At 57.2% G+C, this 20,428-nt stretch overlaps 2 protein-coding genes across 11 annotated transcripts in view; both read right to left on the reverse strand.

Moving 5' to 3' along the window:
- Positions 1-90: 90 nt before the first annotated feature.
- CLK3 (CDC like kinase 3) lies at positions 91-14,247 on the reverse strand. Of its 8 annotated transcripts, none has more exons than XM_001927924.8 (13): positions 14,186-14,247; positions 10,917-11,068; positions 10,028-10,244; positions 8,081-8,177; positions 7,737-7,803; positions 5,292-5,408; positions 4,558-4,724; positions 2,536-2,630; positions 2,314-2,443; positions 1,993-2,075; positions 1,381-1,460; positions 1,113-1,203; positions 91-500 (listed from the first exon to the last, which is right to left on the reverse strand). In XM_001927924.8, the coding sequence occupies exons 2-13, from the start codon at positions 11,066-11,068 to the stop codon at positions 324-326; spliced, it is 1,473 nt and encodes a 490-aa protein (XP_001927959.3). In that variant the 5' UTR covers positions 14,186-14,247; the 3' UTR covers positions 91-323. The 8 variants fall into 8 exon arrangements, with proteins under 8 accessions (XP_001927959.3, XP_020954709.1, XP_084824894.1 ...); XM_021099050.2 differs by having other exon boundaries at positions 5,140-5,408; XM_084968768.1 differs by having other exon boundaries at positions 11,256-14,247.
- Positions 14,186-20,428, reverse strand: part of ARID3B (AT-rich interaction domain 3B) — a 491,508-nt gene continuing 485,265 nt past the window's right edge. The window contains exons 14-16 of one of the 3 annotated variants that reach the window (XR_014810555.1): positions 16,214-16,258; positions 15,515-15,598; positions 14,186-14,831 (exon numbers count right to left, since the gene is read on the reverse strand). The gene's annotated coding sequence lies outside the window, so the exon portion shown is untranslated. Of the gene's footprint in view, positions 14,832-15,514; positions 15,599-16,201; positions 16,259-20,428 lie in introns of all 3 variants that reach the window. The other 2 variants (XR_014810554.1, XR_014810556.1) reach the window with 2 other exon arrangements.

Consider the following 20,428-nt stretch of genomic DNA (forward strand, 5'->3'; position numbering starts at 1 on the left):
CACAAGCTCAGCTACTAAGAAAGACTTTATTAATAAAGTAGGGAAGGGAGAAGGCAGGGAGCCTGGAGACGGACACACTGGTACCAGGGGTTACAAACAGTAAGAAACACTTTATTATAACTTTACAACATATAAATAGCTTGGGTCAAATCTGTGCTTTCTGGCAGCTGGGCATCAAGTCTCCTCCCCTGCAGGCTCCTGCCTGCCTTCACATTGCACTGTTCGTGGGTGGCTCTGGCCCTGGGGCCAATGGTAGAGGTTGGAGAAAAGGGCCGGGCAGCCCAGTCCCACTCTCCATCTCCTGGCGCAGTGGCCTGTGCCTGTCATCTGCTTGGGTTGCGGCTGGTGTGGAAGGACCGCTCCTCAGGGGTCAGGCCAGCAAAGAAGGGGTGCAGCAGGGCCTCCGCCAGTGTAATGCGCTGGGCAGGGTCGAATTCTAACATCTTCCTCATCAGGTCAAACAGCTGCACGTGCTCCAGCGAGTCTTGGAGCATGTAACTCTGCTCAGGGACACAAGGTGCCTCAGTGTGATGACAGGGCCATGGGAAGCCTTGCTGTGTGGCTGAGGAGGCAGTGGTACCTCCCCGCCTGGAGGACTACTGCCCTCTCGGACTGAGAGCAGCTCTTCATGCCAGTAATCATGTTTGCTCTGAACTCGGCAGGCTACTAGGTGTCTCCCTGGCTTGGTGCCTCTGCCCCACACGCAAAGTTCAGACAGGTGAGTAGGGAGCACCTCTGTGAAATCCACATCTGAGCACCAAATGCAGTTGACAGCGGCTTCCTGGCCATGTCTAGGTCTCCCCCCATCCCACCTCAGTCCTGCTTAAGTTCTTCCCCAGATTGGGGGGGGGGGGGCAGGAACTAGAAGGGCTTCTGACATCTGGCCCCCCGGGTGCTCCCCGATTACATTCACAGCCACCTTGTGGGGATGGGGTAGGGCTAAGGGGCCCTCTGGGGCAGTCTGCAAGAAGCCCCACTGCCAGCACCCAACTCCCATAGAGCTGGAGTGAGGAGGCAGCCTTTGGCTGCCTGGCCTGTCTCGCTGCTGTGTGTCTGCCCAGTGCCTGGGGTCCCCTTGGCATGCATTGAACTGGGGGAAGCCAGAAACTGACCTTCAGAGGTTTGCAGTTCTCCTTCACATACCGGCCGTCAGAGCTGTTCTCATCCCAAACCAGGCCCCCTTTGTAGAAATACTTCTGTTTCCTGAAAATGAAGGACAGGAAGGGTCAAGTCTTCAGTGGAAAAGACAGCAGCAGCCAGGAGCCCAGCAGCAAGGCCAGGTGGGGGATCCTGAGCTGACCTGGCAGGAAGGTCTGGACAGCAGCTTTGCCAGGTCTCTCTAAGGAAGGAAGGAAAGGCCCCGAGCCGAGGCCTCCTTACCTGGTCCGGTGGATCATGTGGGATGGGATGGGCCCTAGGATCTTTTCCATCATCACCAAATGTTCTCGATTCTCATGGGTCTGTGGAAGGGTGGGACAGAGCAACCAGGGGTCAGTGCCAGCCTTAGCCCCCTCAGAGAAGAAGGGGCAAAAGTTTCCTCCCTGCCCCAGGAGATGGAAACCTACAGCAGTCCTAGCCTTTCTGACCTGTGGCAGCCTGGGGCCAGGGATGAGGCCAACCTATTCTCCTTGCAAGGTCAGGGTCGGACTTCTTGACCCTCCCCGTTCAGGTGAACCCCATGAGTTCATTCCTGCTCCATTCCTCACTCCCCAGAAGGTGCCCATCTCCATGCCCTCGCTCATAGCTGTGCCCCTTTGCCTGGAATGCTCGTTCCTCCCATCCCAAGCCTCCATCCTGAAAGGCTGATCACAAGAGTCCCGGAGTGTTCCGGCCACCCTGATCTCGTCCTTCCCCTGGGCACCTAGAACCCTCAGGGGTCAGTCTCACACCATGCGTGCTGGTAAGCGGTGGGAGGGCTTCCCACACTAGGCCGCTGCAGCCTGTCAGAGCAGCAGTGCTTAAGGCAGTGGGGGGACATGGGAGAGGCCATACCTGGAAGAGTGTGAAGCCCCGGTAGTACTCAAACAGAATGCAGCCAATGCTCCAGACGTCACAGGGCTGTGCCCAGCCCAGCTCTGAAAGCCAAGATGGGAGAGGCTATGAGATTCAGCCCTGGGTTCCCAGCCTGGAGGTCACAGGGCAACTACCACACTGCCTGGCATGATTCTTGCCCCAAACTCTGAAGTCCCTTTCTTGATAAGGCCAAGTCAACAGCCACAGTGACTCAGGACACCAGCCCCAGGTGGCAGACAGGCACCATACCTTCCAACAACTGCCCACTTTATCAGGGTTGGGAGCTACACAGTCACTTACCGAGGATGACCTCAGGTGGGCGATAGTGACGGGTGGCCACGATAGTTGTGTGATGCTCGTGGTCAAAGGTAGCACTGCCGAAGTCAGCCACTCGGATGCTGGTGTTCTTCACAGACTTCTCCTCACAGCTCTGAAGGGCAAGGAGGGGGAGCCGGGTCAAGAGTCTGCCCTGGTGGGTAACCCAACCCTGGAGCAGGGGCTTACTCCTTCCCCCTCCAATACCTTGTGCTCATTGTAGAGGGTTTCAAACTCCGAGTTCACAAACAGGATGTTCTCTGGCTTCAAGTCTGTGTGGGTCAGTTGGTTCTCGTGTAGAACTGGGGAAGCAGGAGAGGAGGGAAGCGGATGCTGGGAACCTGGACTTTTCTCTGGCCTCGCTGCAAGCGCTGGGCCAGATCCCGCCCCCAAAGCCAGCCTGCCAGAGCCTCTCAGCCCCTAACCTCAGCAGTGAGCCAGCGGGCAGACTGAACTGCTGCTGCACTGGCTTTTTTTTTTTTGTCTTTTTCCTTTTTTTAGGGCCGCACCAGAGGCATATGGAGGCTCTCAGGCTGAGAGTCAAATTGGGGCTGGAGCTGCCAGCCTACACCACAGCCACAGCAACGCAGGATCCGAGCCGCATATGCAATCTACACCACAGCTCACAGCAACGCCAGATCCTGAACCCACTGAGCGAGGCTAGGGATCAAACCCATGTCCTCATGGATGCTAGTTGGGTTCGTTAACCGCTGAGCCATAATGGGAACTCCTGCACTGGCTTCTTTCTCCAGAGTTCTCTGTGCTTAGGACCTTGAAGCATTCTGATACTTGAGAAGTGGGGATACGGCAGACTTTTTTCATTTAGAAAACCTCCCTCCATCTGTCTGTGGGGGACCAGGCCTCCTCAGCCTGTCTCACCAGAGTTGCAGCATCAGCCCTGGGGTGGTTCCCACTCCCCACCACGAGCTACGTAATATTTGAAGTCCAGGGCAAAAGGAATATGCACGTCCCCTTATTCAAAAATTACTAAGAATCTCAGGGTGTTCCCCTGGTGGCAAGAGGGGTTAAGAATGTGGCACTGTCACTGCTGTGACTTGGGCCGCAGCTGTGGCGCACGTCTGATCCATGGCCCAGGAATTTCTGCATGCTGAGGAATTTTTCCCCAGCCAGAAAAAAAAAAAAAAAAACCTCAAGATGATATGAACAGGAGTTCCTGTCGTGGCACAGTGGAAATGAATCCAACTAGCATCCATGAGGTTGCGGGTTCAATCCCTGGCCTTGCTCAGTGGGTTAAGGATCTGGCATTGCCGTGAGCTGTGGTGGAGGTTGCAGACTTGGCTCGGATCTAGTGTTGCCGTACCTCTGACATAGGCCGGCAGCTGTAGCTCCAACTGGACCCCTATCCTGGGAACCTCCATATGCCTTGGGTGCAGTCCTAAAAAAGACAACAAAAAAGATGATAGCAACAGAGCATTAAACCAACATAGGGCCACCTACAAAGCCAGTCCTGTGCCTCATCCCTAGCCCTGAGTGGGGGCTCGGAGTCCGCCTTTTTCATCCAACCCCCATCACACTGATGGCTGTACTCTGTCACTCACCACTTTCCCCACCTGGCACTGAAGACCCTCACAACGGTGCAGCCCACCTCTCCCAACACGGGCCCTCTCTTCACCAGAGTGAGTTTCAGCACCTGCCAGGCTCTGGGCCATCACTAAGCGGCTCACACTGCTTGGAATGCTCCCCCGTCCCATCATCTATGCAGGCCTGGCAGTCTAGCTCTAGGTCTATCCACCTCCTCTCCAACTAGCCTCTCTGACCTGTTCCAACCACTGCAAATACTGCAGTGCCGGGCATAGGCACCAGCAGATATGCTCTGTGAGGTTGGCAGACAGATGGGAAGTGTGGTGAGACAGGGTGTCTATGTGGTGGGTGGGATCTGTCTGCCAGGTTAGTCTTTGACCTTTTCATCCTAAGCAGGAAGGTGGGAGTGGGGGGGGTACCAGGCCTATTTCAGAACAGCTCTTTGCTTTTACCTCTTCCCGAGTGCCTGGGGGCAGAAGATTGCTCAGGAGGCCCCTGGAGGGGACTGCAGCCTCTCCATCCCCACAGTCGCCCACTTCAAGGCCTTTCAGCCAAAGTGGCCCTGGTGTCTCAGGCTCAGCAAATAGTTAGCAACGTGCTGGTGTGAATGATGGGGAGCAAGACTGCCAGGTGACTTGGCTGCAGCTATGTGGCTGCCCCATGCTCCACCTGAAGGTGGAAACTCACATCTAAGGGCGTGGCAGAGCTGGTAGGCCATGTGCCGGACATGCGGTAGAGGGTAAGGCTGGAAGTTATTCTCCTTCAGGAACTCAAAGGTGTTCTTGCCCAGGAGCTCAAAGGCGATGCACATGTGACCATGGAAGTTGAACCAGTCAGACATCAAGACGCACAGGCTGGAGGAGAAGGATGGGTGGGGCTCAGGGTCCGTGCTGGGGGCTGGCTGCCCCACCCCCTCCTTCAGGTGAAGCCATCCCCGCTCTCTCCCAGGCCACTGGGTCACACACAGGATGTGGATACATGCCAAGAAAATTATGGACATAATCCCTGCATCTCAGAAAGAGATGGGATAAGACCAGTACACTCCACAGACCTGCACTGCTTTCCTCCAACTCCCTCAGCTGAGCTTCCTGACAGCTTGCAGGGCTCAGCACAGCGCCTGTGTGCCCAAGGCGGCTCTCCTCCGACTACCTGAGAACCCCACTGAAGCCCCAATAGAAAATACAAGCCTGGGAGGCCTGCCTCAGAACACAGAGCTGGTTGTGCTGGAGCCTGTACTGAAATCCAAAGGCTCCTTCCAGCGAGACTCACTTGACAAACTCCCCCGGCTCTGGGCACAGGGAGAAGGCAGGGTGCCAACCACGTCAAAGGGCACAGCTCAGCCCCAGGGTGTCTGGGCAGCTGGGGCTGCAGTGGACGCGGTACCCTTAGAAGCGTCCCTCCTCTTTCCTGCTGACACTCACAACTTGTTCTCTTTGTCCTTCTCCTTGATTTTTTTAAGCACATTGATTTCTAGCCGGGCGGCCTCCCGGTACTTGCCCACGTTGCGGATGATCTTCAGGGCAACCTGAGACTTCCCTCTGGGATCGAGGAAGGAAGCAAAAGTTCTCATGAGAAGCCATGCCGCCCTTCCCCCACCCTCCACCCCAACCCAGCAACTCCTGGCAAACCCTGCTCAGGACTCCAGGAATAGGGCTTGCCCTGAAGAGAGCAGATTCTTGACACGCAGCCTGCCCCATGCAACACCATACCTCTACCCTCCCAAGAGCAAGCTGCTCTTGGCATCCATGCCAGCCTTAGGCTTTTATGACCTTGGCCACTGCCAGCTCCCAGGGGGCGGTGTACAGAGGAGTAGAGCCCTATCCTGCTGACGAGTGCCAGGCCAGAACTCACTCATGACCCAACCTGCAGGCAGTCGGTCCTGACCCTGGCTAGGCCACCCCACTCAGAACCCTCTTGCGGCCCCCACGCCCCTCCTGGAGCACACTGACACGTCTGGGCAAACAGCTCCCCCTGGGGCGGGAGTTCCAGGATGGAGTGAAAGCCTGGCAGGCAAGAGGGTAAGGGTACCAATGATAGGTTCCTCTCACTGGGAGCCTTACCACACCCCGTGCCCCCGGCCCCGCCTGCCTGCCTACCAGCCATAGTATTTATCAGAGATCACTGAGTGGCCAGGAGCCCTTGTTCAGTGTCCAATCAGGATTCTAATAGTTCCTGCTCTGCACATCCCTTACCCTCAGCACCACCCCTGTAGGGCATTTGCAAGATGCCAGCAGAGAAGAAAATCTGCTGAGGTTAGGCTGCCAGCCCCAAAGCTGTCAGGAAGGGACAGCCAGAGGTCAAATGTCCAGTGGGGGACTCGAGTGATAAGCCCTAACCTGCAAGGGAGTGGCCTGACGGCCTCTGGGAAGGTGGCCTTGGTGCCTAAAGAAAGGTTCACAGGCCCCAGGGCAGAGGCATATTCTAGTGAATACGCCCCCTTTTCTTTCTTGAACCCATTTTCTCAGATTTTCAAGACAGGAAAGGGCCTCAGAGGAAAAGCCACCCCTCCGTCTTGCTAGAATAGGATTCCTCAATGGCTTTTCGAGCCTCGACAGAGAGCTCATCACTTCCACACAGCTACTACCAGGGTTGGACGCCCTTCCTTTTGCTGAGCTGAATTCCGTCTCCTCACAAGCAGCCCACTGGCTGACTTCCTCTGGACCCCCTAAAGGTCCCCAGAGCCCTGTGCCTGCCCATTAGCAACTTCAAAGGCTCACTTCCCCTCTAGCTTCTCAGAGCAACACAGCCCAGAGAGCCCCTAGGTGGCCCAGGTCTCAGATCTGCCACCTCTCTCCCCGGTCATGACACGGTCTACATTTCCCTCTGCGCACGGGTCCGGGCCACCCTCTTAGGCCACACCAGGTCTGAGGGTTGTTTAAATGGGATCTGGGCACCTAGGGAGGCTCCCTCAGTAAAAACCTCTACCTTAAACTGAGGCCACATGGCTGGCTGGACCGCTGGGTCTGTCCTTTCGGAGCACCCCTCTGCACCCCTCTGCATGGGGGAGAACTGCGTATAGTGGCTCCGCCACTCAGTTTGGTGGGGGAGGAGGGACAGGGATACAGACAAATGCTGAGCAATGTTTCCCCATCTCTAAAATAGTACAAGGCATGTACAGGCTCAACTGAGACAGCGAGGACACAAGCACTTTGTAGCCAAAGCAATGAGAGGGCCGTTAAGGCAGGAAGGCCATGTGCTCGCAGGAGGCAGGCCCCCAGCCTGAGGTGGAGAAGGCGAGAGTTCTGACCTTGAGGGATGACAAGGGGACAAAACAGTATTTCACTGTTGAGCCCAGAAGGGAGCAAGGTCCCCCCTGCAGCATCCCAGCACATGCAGGTGTACCCCTGCTCTACCTGAGCACGCTCAAAGGGGCCCACCCTTCTCAGCCAACCTGCAGAAGGCAGCAGCCTGCTTTCTCAGCCCAAGGTCTTGTTTCTCTCAACTGGAACCTGCACAGCCTCTCAGGCAGACCTCTTGCTGGGGGCTAGGGGTGGGGGGTACGCTCATGCTTGGGCTGGACTCAGCAGTACTCTCAACCCCCTGCCAGGCCCAGACCCTAAAAGAAATCACAAGAAGCACTCCAGACCACTAAGGAGCCAGAGCCTTGCCCTGTTCTGATACCCACCACCACAGCCCTGGGGAAGTGGGGAAGCCGGGAAGCCAGGGCAGTGCTGCTCACTATCCAGCAGCTCCTGGGCAGGGATGCCATCTGCCTATGAAATCCCAGGAGTTTCAGGGGATCAGCAAAACCCCAACACGCACAGGACGGAACTCTGCTTTGGTGCTACCCTTCCAAAAGAAAAAGGTTAAGCTGTGCCACCACCTTCAAGAAACTCGGGCCAGCTCTTTCCAGGAAGATGGCTCACCTGGCATGGTCCAAGCACTCCACCACCTTGCCAAAGGTGCCTTCACCCAGGTTCCCCACGATCTCATCTAGGAGAGAAAAGAAACGGGGCATGAGGGTCTGGAAGACAGAGGGTCGGCAGCTCCTGCAAGTTCACAGCATTCAAATTCTCAAAAACAAAAAAGGTTTCTCTCTCACTGCTACACTCTTAAAAACAGAAGTTGCTAGCGTCTGTGTCATTCAGGCAATTACTGGTGGCCCCGCTAAGGCGCCACGCGCACTAGAGGCCCCTCCGGGCGGGAGAGGTCTCGTCTAACAAGGGGGGTAGAAAGTAGAGAGGTAAAGTTTTACGAAAGGTGGCTGTACATCGCTCTTGGAGCCAATCGCCGATCCGGCACACCAGGTGGCCCTCCTTGTCATCTTCCACACTCCGGCTGCTGCGCTTACTGCTCTGTTGGCTTCTCTGCATGCACCGCCCCCCGAAACGCCATCCGACCAATCGCATGGTAGGCGGTTCCGATTGACAGATTGAGGTGTCAGTCAAAGGCAGAGGTGGAGACGGTGAGGAGCCGGTGGGTTGGTTGATTGGATTTTCCAGATCCCAGCATTTCATAAGGCACACAGCATATATAACGATAGGGATATTGCAAGGGACACGTCAAGACACAAACTGACTTCAAAAACAGAAAAGTAAAAACAGCTACAGGTATGTAAAGAAAACTCGGACATTATCTAAGAGAAGGACGCCGCAAATGCTCAGAAAGACCACCAGCCTCTGCTGCTGTGGGGCTGGGCCGTGTAGAGAGGCACAGCCCTGACTCCCTCCTCCACTGAGTCTCCCCCTCCCCGGCCCTCCCGTGATGGCTTCGCCAGGGTGAAGTCGCAGTGAGAACAACGGCGCAAGAAGACGGCCGGCCCAGCCTGGGTCCGAGCATCCAGAACAGTCAGAGGCCACTCTGGCTTCAGCTGCAGAGTGCCCAGCCTGTCCTTGTCTGCCTCTGTTCGCCCGCGCAGAGCTGCACGTGCCTGACAGCTGCCACCTGCCCCAAGACGGCATCCGTGGCCCAACTTAACTTCACTACCAGAAACGGCCTTCCATCAAGCAGCCCTTGTGCCACCAGCCTCGAGCAGGGAAGGAGCCCTGGATCTTCTGGGCCGGTCGACCCTCCAAGGCCTACCACCACGACGGCCCACACCGGCCCCAAGCCAGCTCCTGCCCTGGCCTTGGCACCTACGCTACTCACAGGTCAAGCCTACCCTGAGCCTCATGACAACCGAGGGCACCAAAAAGAGAAGCAGCAGAGCCACAGACCTGCACTACTATCCTACGGCAGTGTCCAGAGAGGCCACCAGGCCATGCCGGGCGCCCAGTCAACCCTCAACCCATGGCGACTCAAAGAAGTCACGTGAAAGCGGGGCAGAGAAGACACCTGGCCCCCTCCAGTGATCGGCCACCACTCCTCAGGGGCCTCAGGGCCGGGAGCAAGTGACGGAGGGAAGAGGGCTGGGGAGGAGAAGAGAACACCGCACACCCTCAGAGATCCGCAACTGGCCTTCCTTCCCCGAGCAGAGAGCGCAGTACGGGTTCCCGGTCTCAGCAGAGATCTCAACAACCCTCCACGTTAAGAATGCTGCCAGGCCCTGCTCTGGGTATGTGACCCGCATCTGGCAAGGCCTTTCTGCCATTTCTTCACATGCCCATCAGGCAGGCAGCTTGTCCTCCTCGCCTTGACTGCCCCTCAGGTGAAGAGGCTGGGCTGAAGAGGGCCTGACTGGAGGTCAGAGGGAGGCTTCCAGTCCGAGCTGATTGACAGGCAGACCCTCCCTCACCCGTGGGCGCTCCAGCCTCCGGGCCTTTGGGGAGGGGTGTGGAGACGAGACTGCAGAGGTGGATGCAGTCCACACCGGTCAGAGTGCTCTGCTGTGTGGGGACGAATCTCTGGGTGGGAAGGCCCAGGCCACACGGCTCCAGACCACATACCAGCAATCCTATTCAGGATCCTGAAGAAGTGTCCCTGGCCACTTGCACCATGTGGCCTGTGCCTGGGGCAGTGCGGAAACAGGCCAGAGGCCAGCCGGCGCCGGAACCAGAGCCCCTGCAGTTGCCAGTGCCCATGGGCCAGAAGACAGAGAAGCCGGGCCCCCTGCTCAGCCCTGCACCTGGACCAGACGACACATACACACACACATGCACACACACCAAATGCACGTGCGTGGGGCTGGCAGTACTCACCCAGACCAGCCAGCCTGAGAGAAGGCTAGAAAGAGAGGAGGCCTTTAAGCCCCAGCCAGCACACTCTGGCCACCACTCACCGAGGAGGCGCTGCTACAAGACCTGGTGCGGCGTTTGTGGCAGTGGTGGGCGTGCTTGCGGGTCCGGTAGGGCTCCCTCTCCCGTGACCGCCGTCGATGATGGGAACGTGAAGATCCATAGCAGTCCTCTCCAAAGGATGGGCTCCGCTCTTCACACCGGTATGTGTCGCTGTCACGGTGCTCCCTGTACCTCCTCTGGTAGGGTAGGCGGTCATGACTGCCAAGACAGGGACAGGGACACTGGTCAGATGGGGCCCTTCCTCCCACCAGCCAGGTTCCTGCTGCCGGGCAAGACTCGTGCAGTGGGGTCCCTGCAAAGGGCTCTCATGGGTAGCCTGCTGGAACAGCAGCCTCCAAACTAGGAGAGGTGGCGGGCGGGCAGGAGTGGGGCACATGTCCGTGAAGTCCAACCTCCAGAACCGTGGCTCCTGACGGCATCCCTCCGGTGCCGCACGAGGCAAGCACTGGGGAAGGTGAGTATGGCGGAGAAGCCTTTGAGGCTTCCACCGTCCTAGAGCTCTCCGTGGCCTGCGGAGTCTGTAATTTTGGTCAGGGAGCTGAGAGAAGTCCAGGGACCAACCTCTGGGAAGGGCCGAGGTGATGTTCCTAAGCCACACTGAGGAAGGCTCAGAGATTAGCAGGGGAGATGCTGGCCTAGAAAACAGGGGAACATGTCAGGAGAAAGAAGACTCAGAGAAAGCAGGGCGGCAAGGATGGCAGTGAACCTTGAGGCAGGTCGGGGGTGGAGGGGGCCTGAAGCAGACAGGGCAGCGATCTGGGCAGAGGCGGCCGTCACCTGAAGAGGCCCAGGGCTGCCACGAGCCTCCAGACTGTCTCGCTAGCCCAGAAGTGGGAAAGAGTCCTTTCTCTCACCCTAAATCCCTCTCACCTTCTAGACCGAGATCTTCGGGGCGGAGGCTCCCTTCGAGATGGGTATCGCAGTCTCCCTTCATGCTCCCGACTGTAAGACCTCCTCCTCTTCCATCGGTAGCTCAGGTACGGGTCTGGCTCAGGGGAGCGGTATCGCTTACAGTGATGCATCTAGGCCACAAGAAATAGAAAGCCCAGCTAAACATGCAGCCAGCCACGGGGCTCCCTGGGCAGCCTAAGTGTTCCTGAAGAAGAGGCCCATTGTTCTGTTTGGGGGCAGCCCCTCCCAGGGGTTTATGAAGTGAGGAAGAACTCTGAGGTCACACTGGTCAAACAGCAGACAATGGGTAACACCCACCTCTGCTAGTGAACAAACAGCTTCCTCCCCAGCAGAGCATCAGTGGCCTGGTGGTCTGAGCACTAGGAGAACTGGGCAAGCCAGGACAAGTGCTGAGGTAGAATGCAGGGAGAGGCTGGTGAGCACCTTCACAAGAGTCTGGGGCCAAGAAGAAAGGGAGACTCCTGTGCTCAGTTCCCTCCTGCCTGTCTGTAGGGTCCTAGGAAGTGCCTTTTCTGTCAAGCCAGAGGCCAGAGTCAAAAGGCTGCTGGCAGGAGTCAACACACAGGAGCAAAGGGTGAAAGTCCTCAAGTTTGAAAAGCCAAGTTGTCTGGCTGAGGCTCTGGAACTGGACCCTACACAAGGGAGCAAGGACCACAATTTAGTGTGAGGAGCCACTGGCAGAAACGAGAAGACCAGCCCTTGGAGAAAGAGGTACACGGGGCCCCACAAACATCCCTTGGGGTCTGGCCAAGCAGATATGGGGGTCTCTCCAGCCCTTCATGGTCTCTATTCAGTCTCAGCATCAATAAAGTCCTCAGAGCAACCAAGTTTCTTGCCTGAAACCTATTTAGCACCCTCAGACCACCTGCCACTGGTGCCATGCCAGGCAGTGCCTCACCTCTATCCCACTACTGTCCCCACTTCTATATTCTGAATTTCAGGAGGAACTAGAGGATCGGCTGTCTGGCAGGCTGTGTGCTTGGGAAAGCAGGCCAAAGGGGCCCCACCTCCCTATCCCTGGTTCAGTGTGGACTTACAGCCACCACAGGAAATTGCCATCTTGGATCAGCCATCAAACGAGAAAGATGGGTATGTGAGGCCAGCTCCCTGTTCCACCCACAATCCAAACCCTGACACTGCCTCCATAGGAAGGCTGGGCCTGAGCAATCCTTCCAGATAAATACTTTGTAACACCTCCTCAAGAGCTCAGACTGCTGCTCTCTTTTGGTGATCAGCTGACTAATGTTCACTGTTTCTCCCCAGTTAGGCTGGGTCACGTGACCAAGCTGTGGGATGAAGACGGTATCTCACATCTGTGTCACTAAGTGACATGGAAGATGCTTCAGTGGCCAGGGCAAAGGGCTTGCCCATCCTCACTGGGCAAAGCACCAGAGCTGGAAGTCACGGGGTCTAGTCCGTATCAGGCTAGACTCCTTCCTGGGACCTAGAAGATTCTTAGTGCACACATGTTCATGTTAGTGGAAAGAGCACAGCTTCAGTCACGCTGATGTCAACATGAATGCTGACATGGCCACTTCTAGCTTGTGCCTTTAGGCAGGTTATTAAACACCTCTACCCTTCAGCTTCCTCTTGCAACAAAGGAACAGTAATCACTTACAGGGTTTATGTCACATCTTAAAGTAACATGCCTAGTACATGCCCTTGGGTCAAATGCCTAGCATGGGTCACAAGAGATACTGAAGGCAGCTTTTCATTAAAAAGTTTCCAAGTAACACCTCTGGGTCTATGTTAAATGCCTTAAAAGCATTAAAGGTAGTTCATAAGTCCCAAGGGAGCAGAGGGGAGAGAGGTATAGGTAGAAAACCCTATACCTAAAGTAAATCCCAGTGCTGCCACTTGGCCTTGTGACCTTATACAAGTCACTCTGGGCCATGGTTACAATATCTGGAAAATGGAGATATGACCACCTCCCAGCCAAGTTGGCAAAGGGAATGACAAATATGAGAGATATAAAGTATCACACGCAAGGCAATCAGAGAGGACATAATCTCCCCTGTTTTAACACATTCTAGGCAGGTGAAATAATGGTAACACCAGATGCCCCTCATAATCCTCCCAGCTAGGGTTCTAGGGCCCATTTCTCCTCAATTATCTCTGATTCTCTGAGACCCCAGCAAACAGGTTGTAAAAGAAAAACAAGGGCCACAATTACGTTCCAGAAGGCTCTGCTTGGCACAATTAAGAAAAAGGTAATGTGAAAGAAACCAGGGCGAGGATGCCAGCTTTTCTCTGAGCACAGGCCTAGCTGTCTTCTCATTTGCTGTTCCTGGCCAGAGAACTGGGTTGACAAGAGCAGCCAGCCAAGTCAGCGGCAGCCCTGCCGGATCCCAGCCACCCCAGCGCCCCATGGTTATTTTTGGCTGACGCTGCCCCAACACTGCAACCTCAAACCTGCCACCTTGCAAGCCGCCACCACCGGGAGAAACGCTCCTCCTTTTCAAGGGCATGGAGGAGGGAAGCTGGAAGGCCGCCAACTCCGCCTCAACGGGGCCCTGGCTCAGGCGATTCCCACCCCAGCTCCACACCAGGACACCCGCACCCGGAACTAAAGCACAGAGACTCCTGGACCATGCAGCAGCCCGGGCATTTGTACTGTCAGCTTGGCTCGGCCCCTCCTCCGGGCTGGAGCGGCTCCATCATCACAACAAAACAATCAGGGGGCCCGCAGCCCTCGCTCGCGTCCTTCCTGACGCCGCGGGTCCCAGAGATCTGAGGCGGGTTCCTGGTAACCGCCGCCAATGGAGGCGAGGGGAGACCTGGGGTGGGGGAGGCGGGCAGGAGGAAAGCCAGCTTGGGCCGGAATCAGACTCCAAGCCGCGCGGAGAGGAGGAGTCTGCCGACCCAGCCTCGAGCCAGGGTTAGGGGAGGGGTCTGAAAGCCCCTCCAGGCTGTCGCAGGTAGGACCCTGACCCCATTCCGCGGGCAGGTATAGGGCCGAAGGTGGATCCCTGCAGGGCCCTCAGGGGCCTCTCACAGGTTCGGACTCGGACGCACAGGATCGAGAGACTGGGGTCTGCTGTGACCGCCCTCTGGGGGAGAAGCGGCAGGTCAGGGGTGAGAGGTCGGGGCCGCGGCCTGAGATGGGCCAAGAGAACGAAAGAGAGCAGACCAAGCCCGAACTAGAAGCCCGGGGACCCACACCCAGCGTACCCGCCCCTCTGACTCAACCCCCCGCTCCTCGTCGCGGGCCAGGGCCCCACACTCACCGTCTCCCAGGCTCCGGCTGAGGCTAGGCCCCACTCCCCGCTCCGAGCGCCTCTTCCGCTTCCGGCTCCGGCCTCCGCCCGTGGCGGGCCCGCCCCTCCCGTGACGCAGCCGTCGGTCGACTGAGCTCGGCGACTTGGCCCCTCTAGCCGTGAACTCGAAGACTCTGGAGGACCCGCCCTGTCCACCTGGGTCGCTGCGGCGGCGGTGGAACCTGGTTCCTGGAGGGCCGAGGGGATGTCCCCAGCCGCGGCCCGCCCCCTGCCGTGTCACGAGGCACGTAGGCCTCAAAGATGCGGCGGGGGGCACCGGTGGACAGGCGCTGAGAGCCGAAAGGTGGAGCCCCGACCCCGCCCAAGCCCGCTTGGCCTTTCCTTTCCTGAGCGCCGGGAGGAGGGCATTGTTTCGCTGTCGCCTCAAGTGAAAACTGGGTAGGCCTTGAGCGCCAGCCCGGCCTCGAGGCCCTGGAGGGCGCTAAAGCCCACGGAGGATCGGGAAGGAGGTTCCCGACTCCCGCTGATGTGAAAGAAGCAAATGAGACCTTATTCATGTGTGGAGGAGCTTTTTAAAGTCATGGCGGCGCGTCCAAGCCCGGTGTATGTGCACTGCAGTTTCTGGGAAGATACTGGAGAGTCACGTCGGCGGGGCCTTTGAAGGGAAAGGGACGGGTTCTGGGGTAAAAGGGGGTCTCGTTTTCCTTGAGCATTCTTGGGCACGGCAGTGAGCAGACCAGAGTTGTTTCTTAGTTCATAACCACCCGCGTCCCACCCCCGCCGAAGAAAAGCCCCGCGGCCCCCCTCACTCCTATTTCTCCCCTGGAGTCACCTGGTGACCTCTCTGCCCCCGCCGCCGGCGCGGGCTCACCGAAGCCCCGGCCACCTACTGCCCCGCTCTTGGTCATAGGGAGATAAGGAGGTCATCTTTTCCAGATGAGAAAACCGAGGTCAGGTCCTTTGGGAGACCTCGCGGTTTATGAGCGTGCACTCCCTGCCCCCCCCCCCCCCCCCCCCCGGCTCTCGCTGGCGTCGGTCAAAGAGGGCGGGAGCGGCCTCTAATTGCCCCCTAGCCACGCCAGGGCCCAAGAAGGAGGGACACAGCATCCTTCCGGGCCCCGCCCCTCCCGGGGACTGAACTGCGAAGGCTGCAGCATTTCCCCAGCACCGCGTGGGCCTGCTTGTCACCACCCCTTTCCCCAGCCCCGGCCCCGCCTCCGCCCTCGCCGCAGCGAGGGCTGGTCACGCCCCTGACATCCGGCTAGTCTCCCAGCCACTGAGGCGGATTCCAAAAGGAAACGACCCCTCCGGAGTTGCGAGGCCTCTACAGTCTCTAACCTCTAGTTCCCCCTTAAACTGGGGTCTGACGGCATGGCTTGAGCAGGTGCTTAGTACAAATCTCCGTTAGTTCCACCACTCCCACTGCAAGTAAACAACCAAAGCCAAGTTCAAACGGGTTGCTTACTACACTAATGCAGCCTCAAGACCGACTCCCGGTCCCGGTCCAACCAAATGCACCCATTCCCCCCAATATAAATTCCGGAGCCGCTTCTACTGTGTAGTTGGCGACCGAGAGCCCGGCTGTCTCTGCCCCTAAATCCTGCCCCTTTAGGCTCCTGCCTCTGGGGTGGAAGATTCTGAGCAGCCATTTTTGCCTAGGCCTTTGCCCTATGCCAGAGGCCACACCAGCAGGGGTCCATCTAAGGGTTTCATCCATTAAGATGAGGTGGAAGGGCTCTGGTGTCTCCTCCTCCTACAGCTATGTGTTGCCTGCAGTTTCCATGGCTCCTGCAAGCTAGGATCACAACAGCAGCTGAGGGTGGAGGAGCTCAGAGCCCGGAGTCATGACCTGGGCACCAGTCTCTGAGCTGGTAAGTCAGGCCATCTTCCCACCATCCCTCCCACCATCAAGAACACAGGAGTCCCTGCCTCCTAGTAAAGAAACAGAGCTCTCTTTTTCAGAAATAGAATAGGAGCCATCTCCCAGCTCCTTCTCTAAAGTCTGCAGTCCAGCAGCTGTCCTACCTGATACTCTACCTTTAAGCCTCATTCTTCCCTCTTTGTTCCTAAGAGAACTCAGACCTAGATGAAAGAAAGGCAGAGTGTCAAGCACTTGGAAAAAGTGAAGTATGAGTAACTCTCCACCCACAATGCACTCCTCCCCCTCTCTCCTCCAGTGCTGGATGGCTGAGACCTTGGCAGCTGGTGGCCGGGGAGCTCAGGGGCCTGGGCCACCTTTAGAGGAGGACTGCTCCACATCCGCTGCCACTCAGGCCCAAGCTCTATCTCTAGGCCTCAATGCATGTGCCCACCAAGTCTTTGCTATGCGAGTGGAGGACATCAAGGAGATGCCTCTGCCCTGTACCTGCCCTGCCTCCAGCCACCTAAGCACCACAGCAGTTCTGGCCCCCTTGATTTCCCCATTTGCCCCCATGGGCTCCTGGCTCAGCTCACCACTCCCTCCAGCTCCAGCTTCTCTGACCCCCCTCCTTGTCCTGCTGCCCTTGTTCTGTTGCCTTCCACATCCATCTTTGCCTCTTCTAGGGGTAGTTAATTCACTTTTGGGCCTTAGCCCCAAAGTAACCTCTCTGGAAAGCCTTCCTGGGAGCCCCAAGGGAGGGTAGGGCTTCTCTTCCCTGTGTTCCCACAGCACTGGTTCAACAGCCTGGGCTGTGCCACTCCCCATTCCATGAGCCTCCCTCCCCCAAACCAAGTCAGGCAAGCTCAGGGGCTCAGTCAGAGGGGATGCTGCCCAAAGAGGACCCCTGCCTCTAAGTGGGAAAGACAGAGCACCAGTCAGGGTAGAGCTGTGGGTGCTGTGCCAGGACATGGGAAGTGGGGGCAGGGGCTGGTCCTCATGGTGCCTTTTGGAGACACCTTGTGTGGTGGTGAAATGGGGTGAGACAGCACAGGAGGGAGCTCCAGGAACCTGAGCCTGGAGTTGGGGAGAGGAGAGAGTCAAGGTGTCTAGAAGGGAGAGGACCTGGTAGCAGTCCTGAGTAAGGAGCAGGTTGGGAATGTGGGCAGAGCAGTCGTGAGGCAGGGCCCCATCTTACTGCTGCAGCTATGAAAGCCAGACAGGGACCGGAGCAGTGATTTGATTTGAGGACTTCTGTTCCCCCCCACATACACACACATACATTAGAGCTAAAATACAGTGTCCCCGCAAATGTTCCTCTGACCCCGGCCATTTCTAGACTCCCACACTGGGAAGGAGAGCAGCAGAGTGGGGGCAGTAGGCCCAGGTCACAGTGGACTGACCACCAGCATCACCAGGGCAGCTGACTTCCCCTCTTGAGCTTCAGTCCCCCCACCCCAAAGTTGGGAACATCAAATAAACTCATGGTTGTTTAGCAAGTGGCTGGGCTATAGTCAGATCACAGATCATAGATCATGGAAACTGTTGGGACAGAGAACTGTTGGCAAGGTTGAGGCTAGTGTTCATTTGAAACCTGAATCACCAGAGAGAATCCTGGGCCAAGTGTTGGGGTTGAAGGTTTAAGTGTCTGCTCAGCTCAGGGGCCTCAGTTTCTACATCTGAGGGGTCTCAGAGGCTGGTGCTCTGGGAAGGCAGGCACGCCCCAGCTCCAGGGTTTCCCCTCTGTCCTGTTCTCAGGACCCACTGAAGCAGAGCCCCATGGATCTGCCACCTATCCTTGCCTGCTGTCCCCAGTACTCCCATCACCCCTGGCCACTGGACTGTGCCCCACTGAGCCCCACTGAAGGATGCGGGTGAGTGTGGGGAAGATGAGCAGGGGAGTCCCTGTGGCCCAAGCAGAAGCCTGGCTGCTCTTTCCGTGGCAAGTGTTCAGACAGGGCCCCCAAGAGAGACTAGAGGCCATCAGAGAAGGACCTGCAGGTGCAGCTGGCAGAGAGCAGGTAGCAGTGGGCCAAGCTGGCTGGCTGCCTATGGGCAGCATTGGAGGCCCTGTCTGAGCTGGCACAGGTGCTACAGAGGCAGGACAGTGAGCTGGGGTTCAGCAGGGCCCAGGGTGAGCTGCTGGCTCTGAGGTAGAAAGTGAGGCTCTGGTCCTCTCCCCCTGATCCTCCTTGCTTGTCCACAGCCCCAGGGAGGTCCCCTGAGCAAGCAAGTTCCCCTGACTAGACTGAAAACTCCACAATGTTTGGGGCTGGTGCCCACATCTGGTGTCATGTTCTCAGGAAGAAGTTTAGTCAGAGTCTGGGAATCCAGAGAGACAGAGGAGAATCAAGTCTCCATCCAGGCTACCATGTTTTAAAGTGTCATCTCTGTGAATGGTGCCCCCTTGAGGTGTGCAACGCATTGCCTGGTATGGCTGGGAGCAGTGGCTGGATAGATGCAAAGGAAGGGCCAGGGAACCTCTGCCCTCCCCTCCCCAAGCAGATTCAGAGGGAAGGAGGTGGCCAGGAACTGGTCTGGAGAAGGTGATGTATTCTGGGTCCAGCTGGAGATGGAGGGTTGCACATCTGGAGCCTGTAGTGATAACAGCTGGGCAGCCCCTCAAAGTAGTGAGGCACAGTCCCTTATATATAGTTCAGGACACAGGTCTATGCAGGGCCAACTGGGCTTATCACAGCTGGTGGAGCAGGCAGGGCTTTGTGGAGTCAGCCTGCTTTATCAGGGGCTGCAGACACTGCCCTGCCAAGGGTGGGGGATGTAGGTGCTGAGGCTGGGCCAGCAGGTGGAACGCTCCCTGACCCACCTGGAGCAGGAGAGGTACCACTTGTGGGGATCCCAGGATAGAAGGAGTGGAAGAGACCAGACAAGGACAGAGAGGACAAGTGAGGTGTCGGGAGGTGTGGGAGGCCCGGGCAGAGTGGCAGAAGATAGGCAGACAGTCCCTTTTGTCCCCAGGATCCTGCTACTGCAGACAGAAGTGGAAAAGGCCCAGCAGTGTTTGGACCAGATGAGCCGACAGCCCTTTGGCCCAGAGCCCAGCCTGGAGTCCCTAGGTGGTAGGATCTCTTCCAAGTGGGTGCATGGCAGAGCCCTGAACACTGGCCCTCCCACACCCTGGGCCCACCTGATACTGCAACTCCCAAGTCTTCATTCCCAGAGCAATTGCTGCGAAAGGAGGGCAGCACAGGGGCTTCTGTTCAGCCCAGAGAAGGACACCCTTCTTCCTAACATTTGGGAAGAGGCTGAGATCAGCCAGCTGACTCCTCTCCCATTTAAGATGGGAAAACAGGGGGAGTTCCCATCGTGGTGCAGTGGTTAATGAATCTGACTAGGAACCATGAGGTTGTGGGTTCGATCCCTAGCCTTGCTCAGTGGGTTAAGGATCCGACGTTGCCGTGAGCTGTGGTGTAGGTCACAGACGTGGCTCAGATCCCATGTTGCTGTGGCTCTGGTGTAGGCTGGTGGCTACAGATCCGATTAGACCCCTAGCCTGGGAACCTCCATATGCCAAGGGAGCGGCTCCAGAAAAAACAACAACAACAAAAAGATGGGAAAACAGCCTAGAGGAAAGGAAGAGCTTATTCAGGGTCTTAACATGTGATCTGGAGACTGGGAGGAGCCCCCCAGACTGAGTGTACCTGCAGGAGATACTGGTGCCAGGCCTACAGAGCCAGGAGCAGAAGTGGGATGGCAACGGGATCCAGGCACCTTAGGGCCCAAATGGAGTCTCAGTGGAGGCAACTGAGACCTCTGCTCAGGCTTCCTGCAGGAGCAGCTGCTGAGGCTCACCCAGGTGGGTTAGGACAGCTGTTAAACTCAGTCCTGCAGGGAGCCTAGGGCACCAATTGAGCCAGGCTGTACCCACCTGTGCCAGGGGGCAGAGAAGAAGGGGAGCCTGGGCCTTGTCCTTGGGAGATTCTGAGGTTAGGTGAGGGGATCTAAGGACACCATGGAAAAGAAAATGACCAAGAGGGACAGTCTGGAGCAGGGCTTCAACACAGCACAACTCCAGTGAGCACAGTTTACATCGTGGGCCACTGAAACAGCACCCTCTACTGGCGTCCAGCCTTAAATCACTTGGTTCAGAGTTAAAGCCTGGAGTCCTGAGAAGCCTCTGTGGGCTTGTGATCAGAAGAGGCCTCTTGTCCTTTTTTTTTTTTAGGGCCGCACCCACAGCGTACGAAAGTTCCCAGGCTAGGGGTCCAATCAGAGCTGCAGCTGCCAGCCTATGCCACAGCCACAGCAACATGGGATCTGAGCCCTGTCTGCAACTGACCTAGACCACAGCTCATGGCAGCACCAGATCCTTAACCCCCTAAGCGAGGCCAGAGAGCATCTGCATCCTCATGGATACTAGCCGGGTCTGTTACCGC

This window comes from Sus scrofa, chromosome 7, assembly GCF_054392235.1.
Source record: "Sus scrofa isolate SSC_HxYL_T2T_F1_AM1 chromosome 7, Sscrofa_HxYL_maternal_Yorkshire_Landrace_v2.0, whole genome shotgun sequence".
NCBI classification, from domain to species: Eukaryota; Metazoa; Chordata; class Mammalia; order Artiodactyla; family Suidae; genus Sus; species Sus scrofa.

Coding starts and splice junctions, on each gene's coding strand:
- CLK3 (XM_001927924.8), bottom strand. CDS start 11,068: ATGCATCACTGTAAGCGATACCGCTCCCCTGAGCCAGACCCGTACCTG. Junction 4,725..5,291: donor AAGGACAAAGAGAACAAGTT/GTGAGTGTCAGC, acceptor CTTCTCCTCCAG/CCTGTGCGTCTTGATGTCTG. Junction 1,461..1,992: donor GGGGCTTCACACTCTTCCAG/GTATGGCCTCTC, acceptor ACCCTTCCACAG/ACCCATGAGAATCGAGAACA.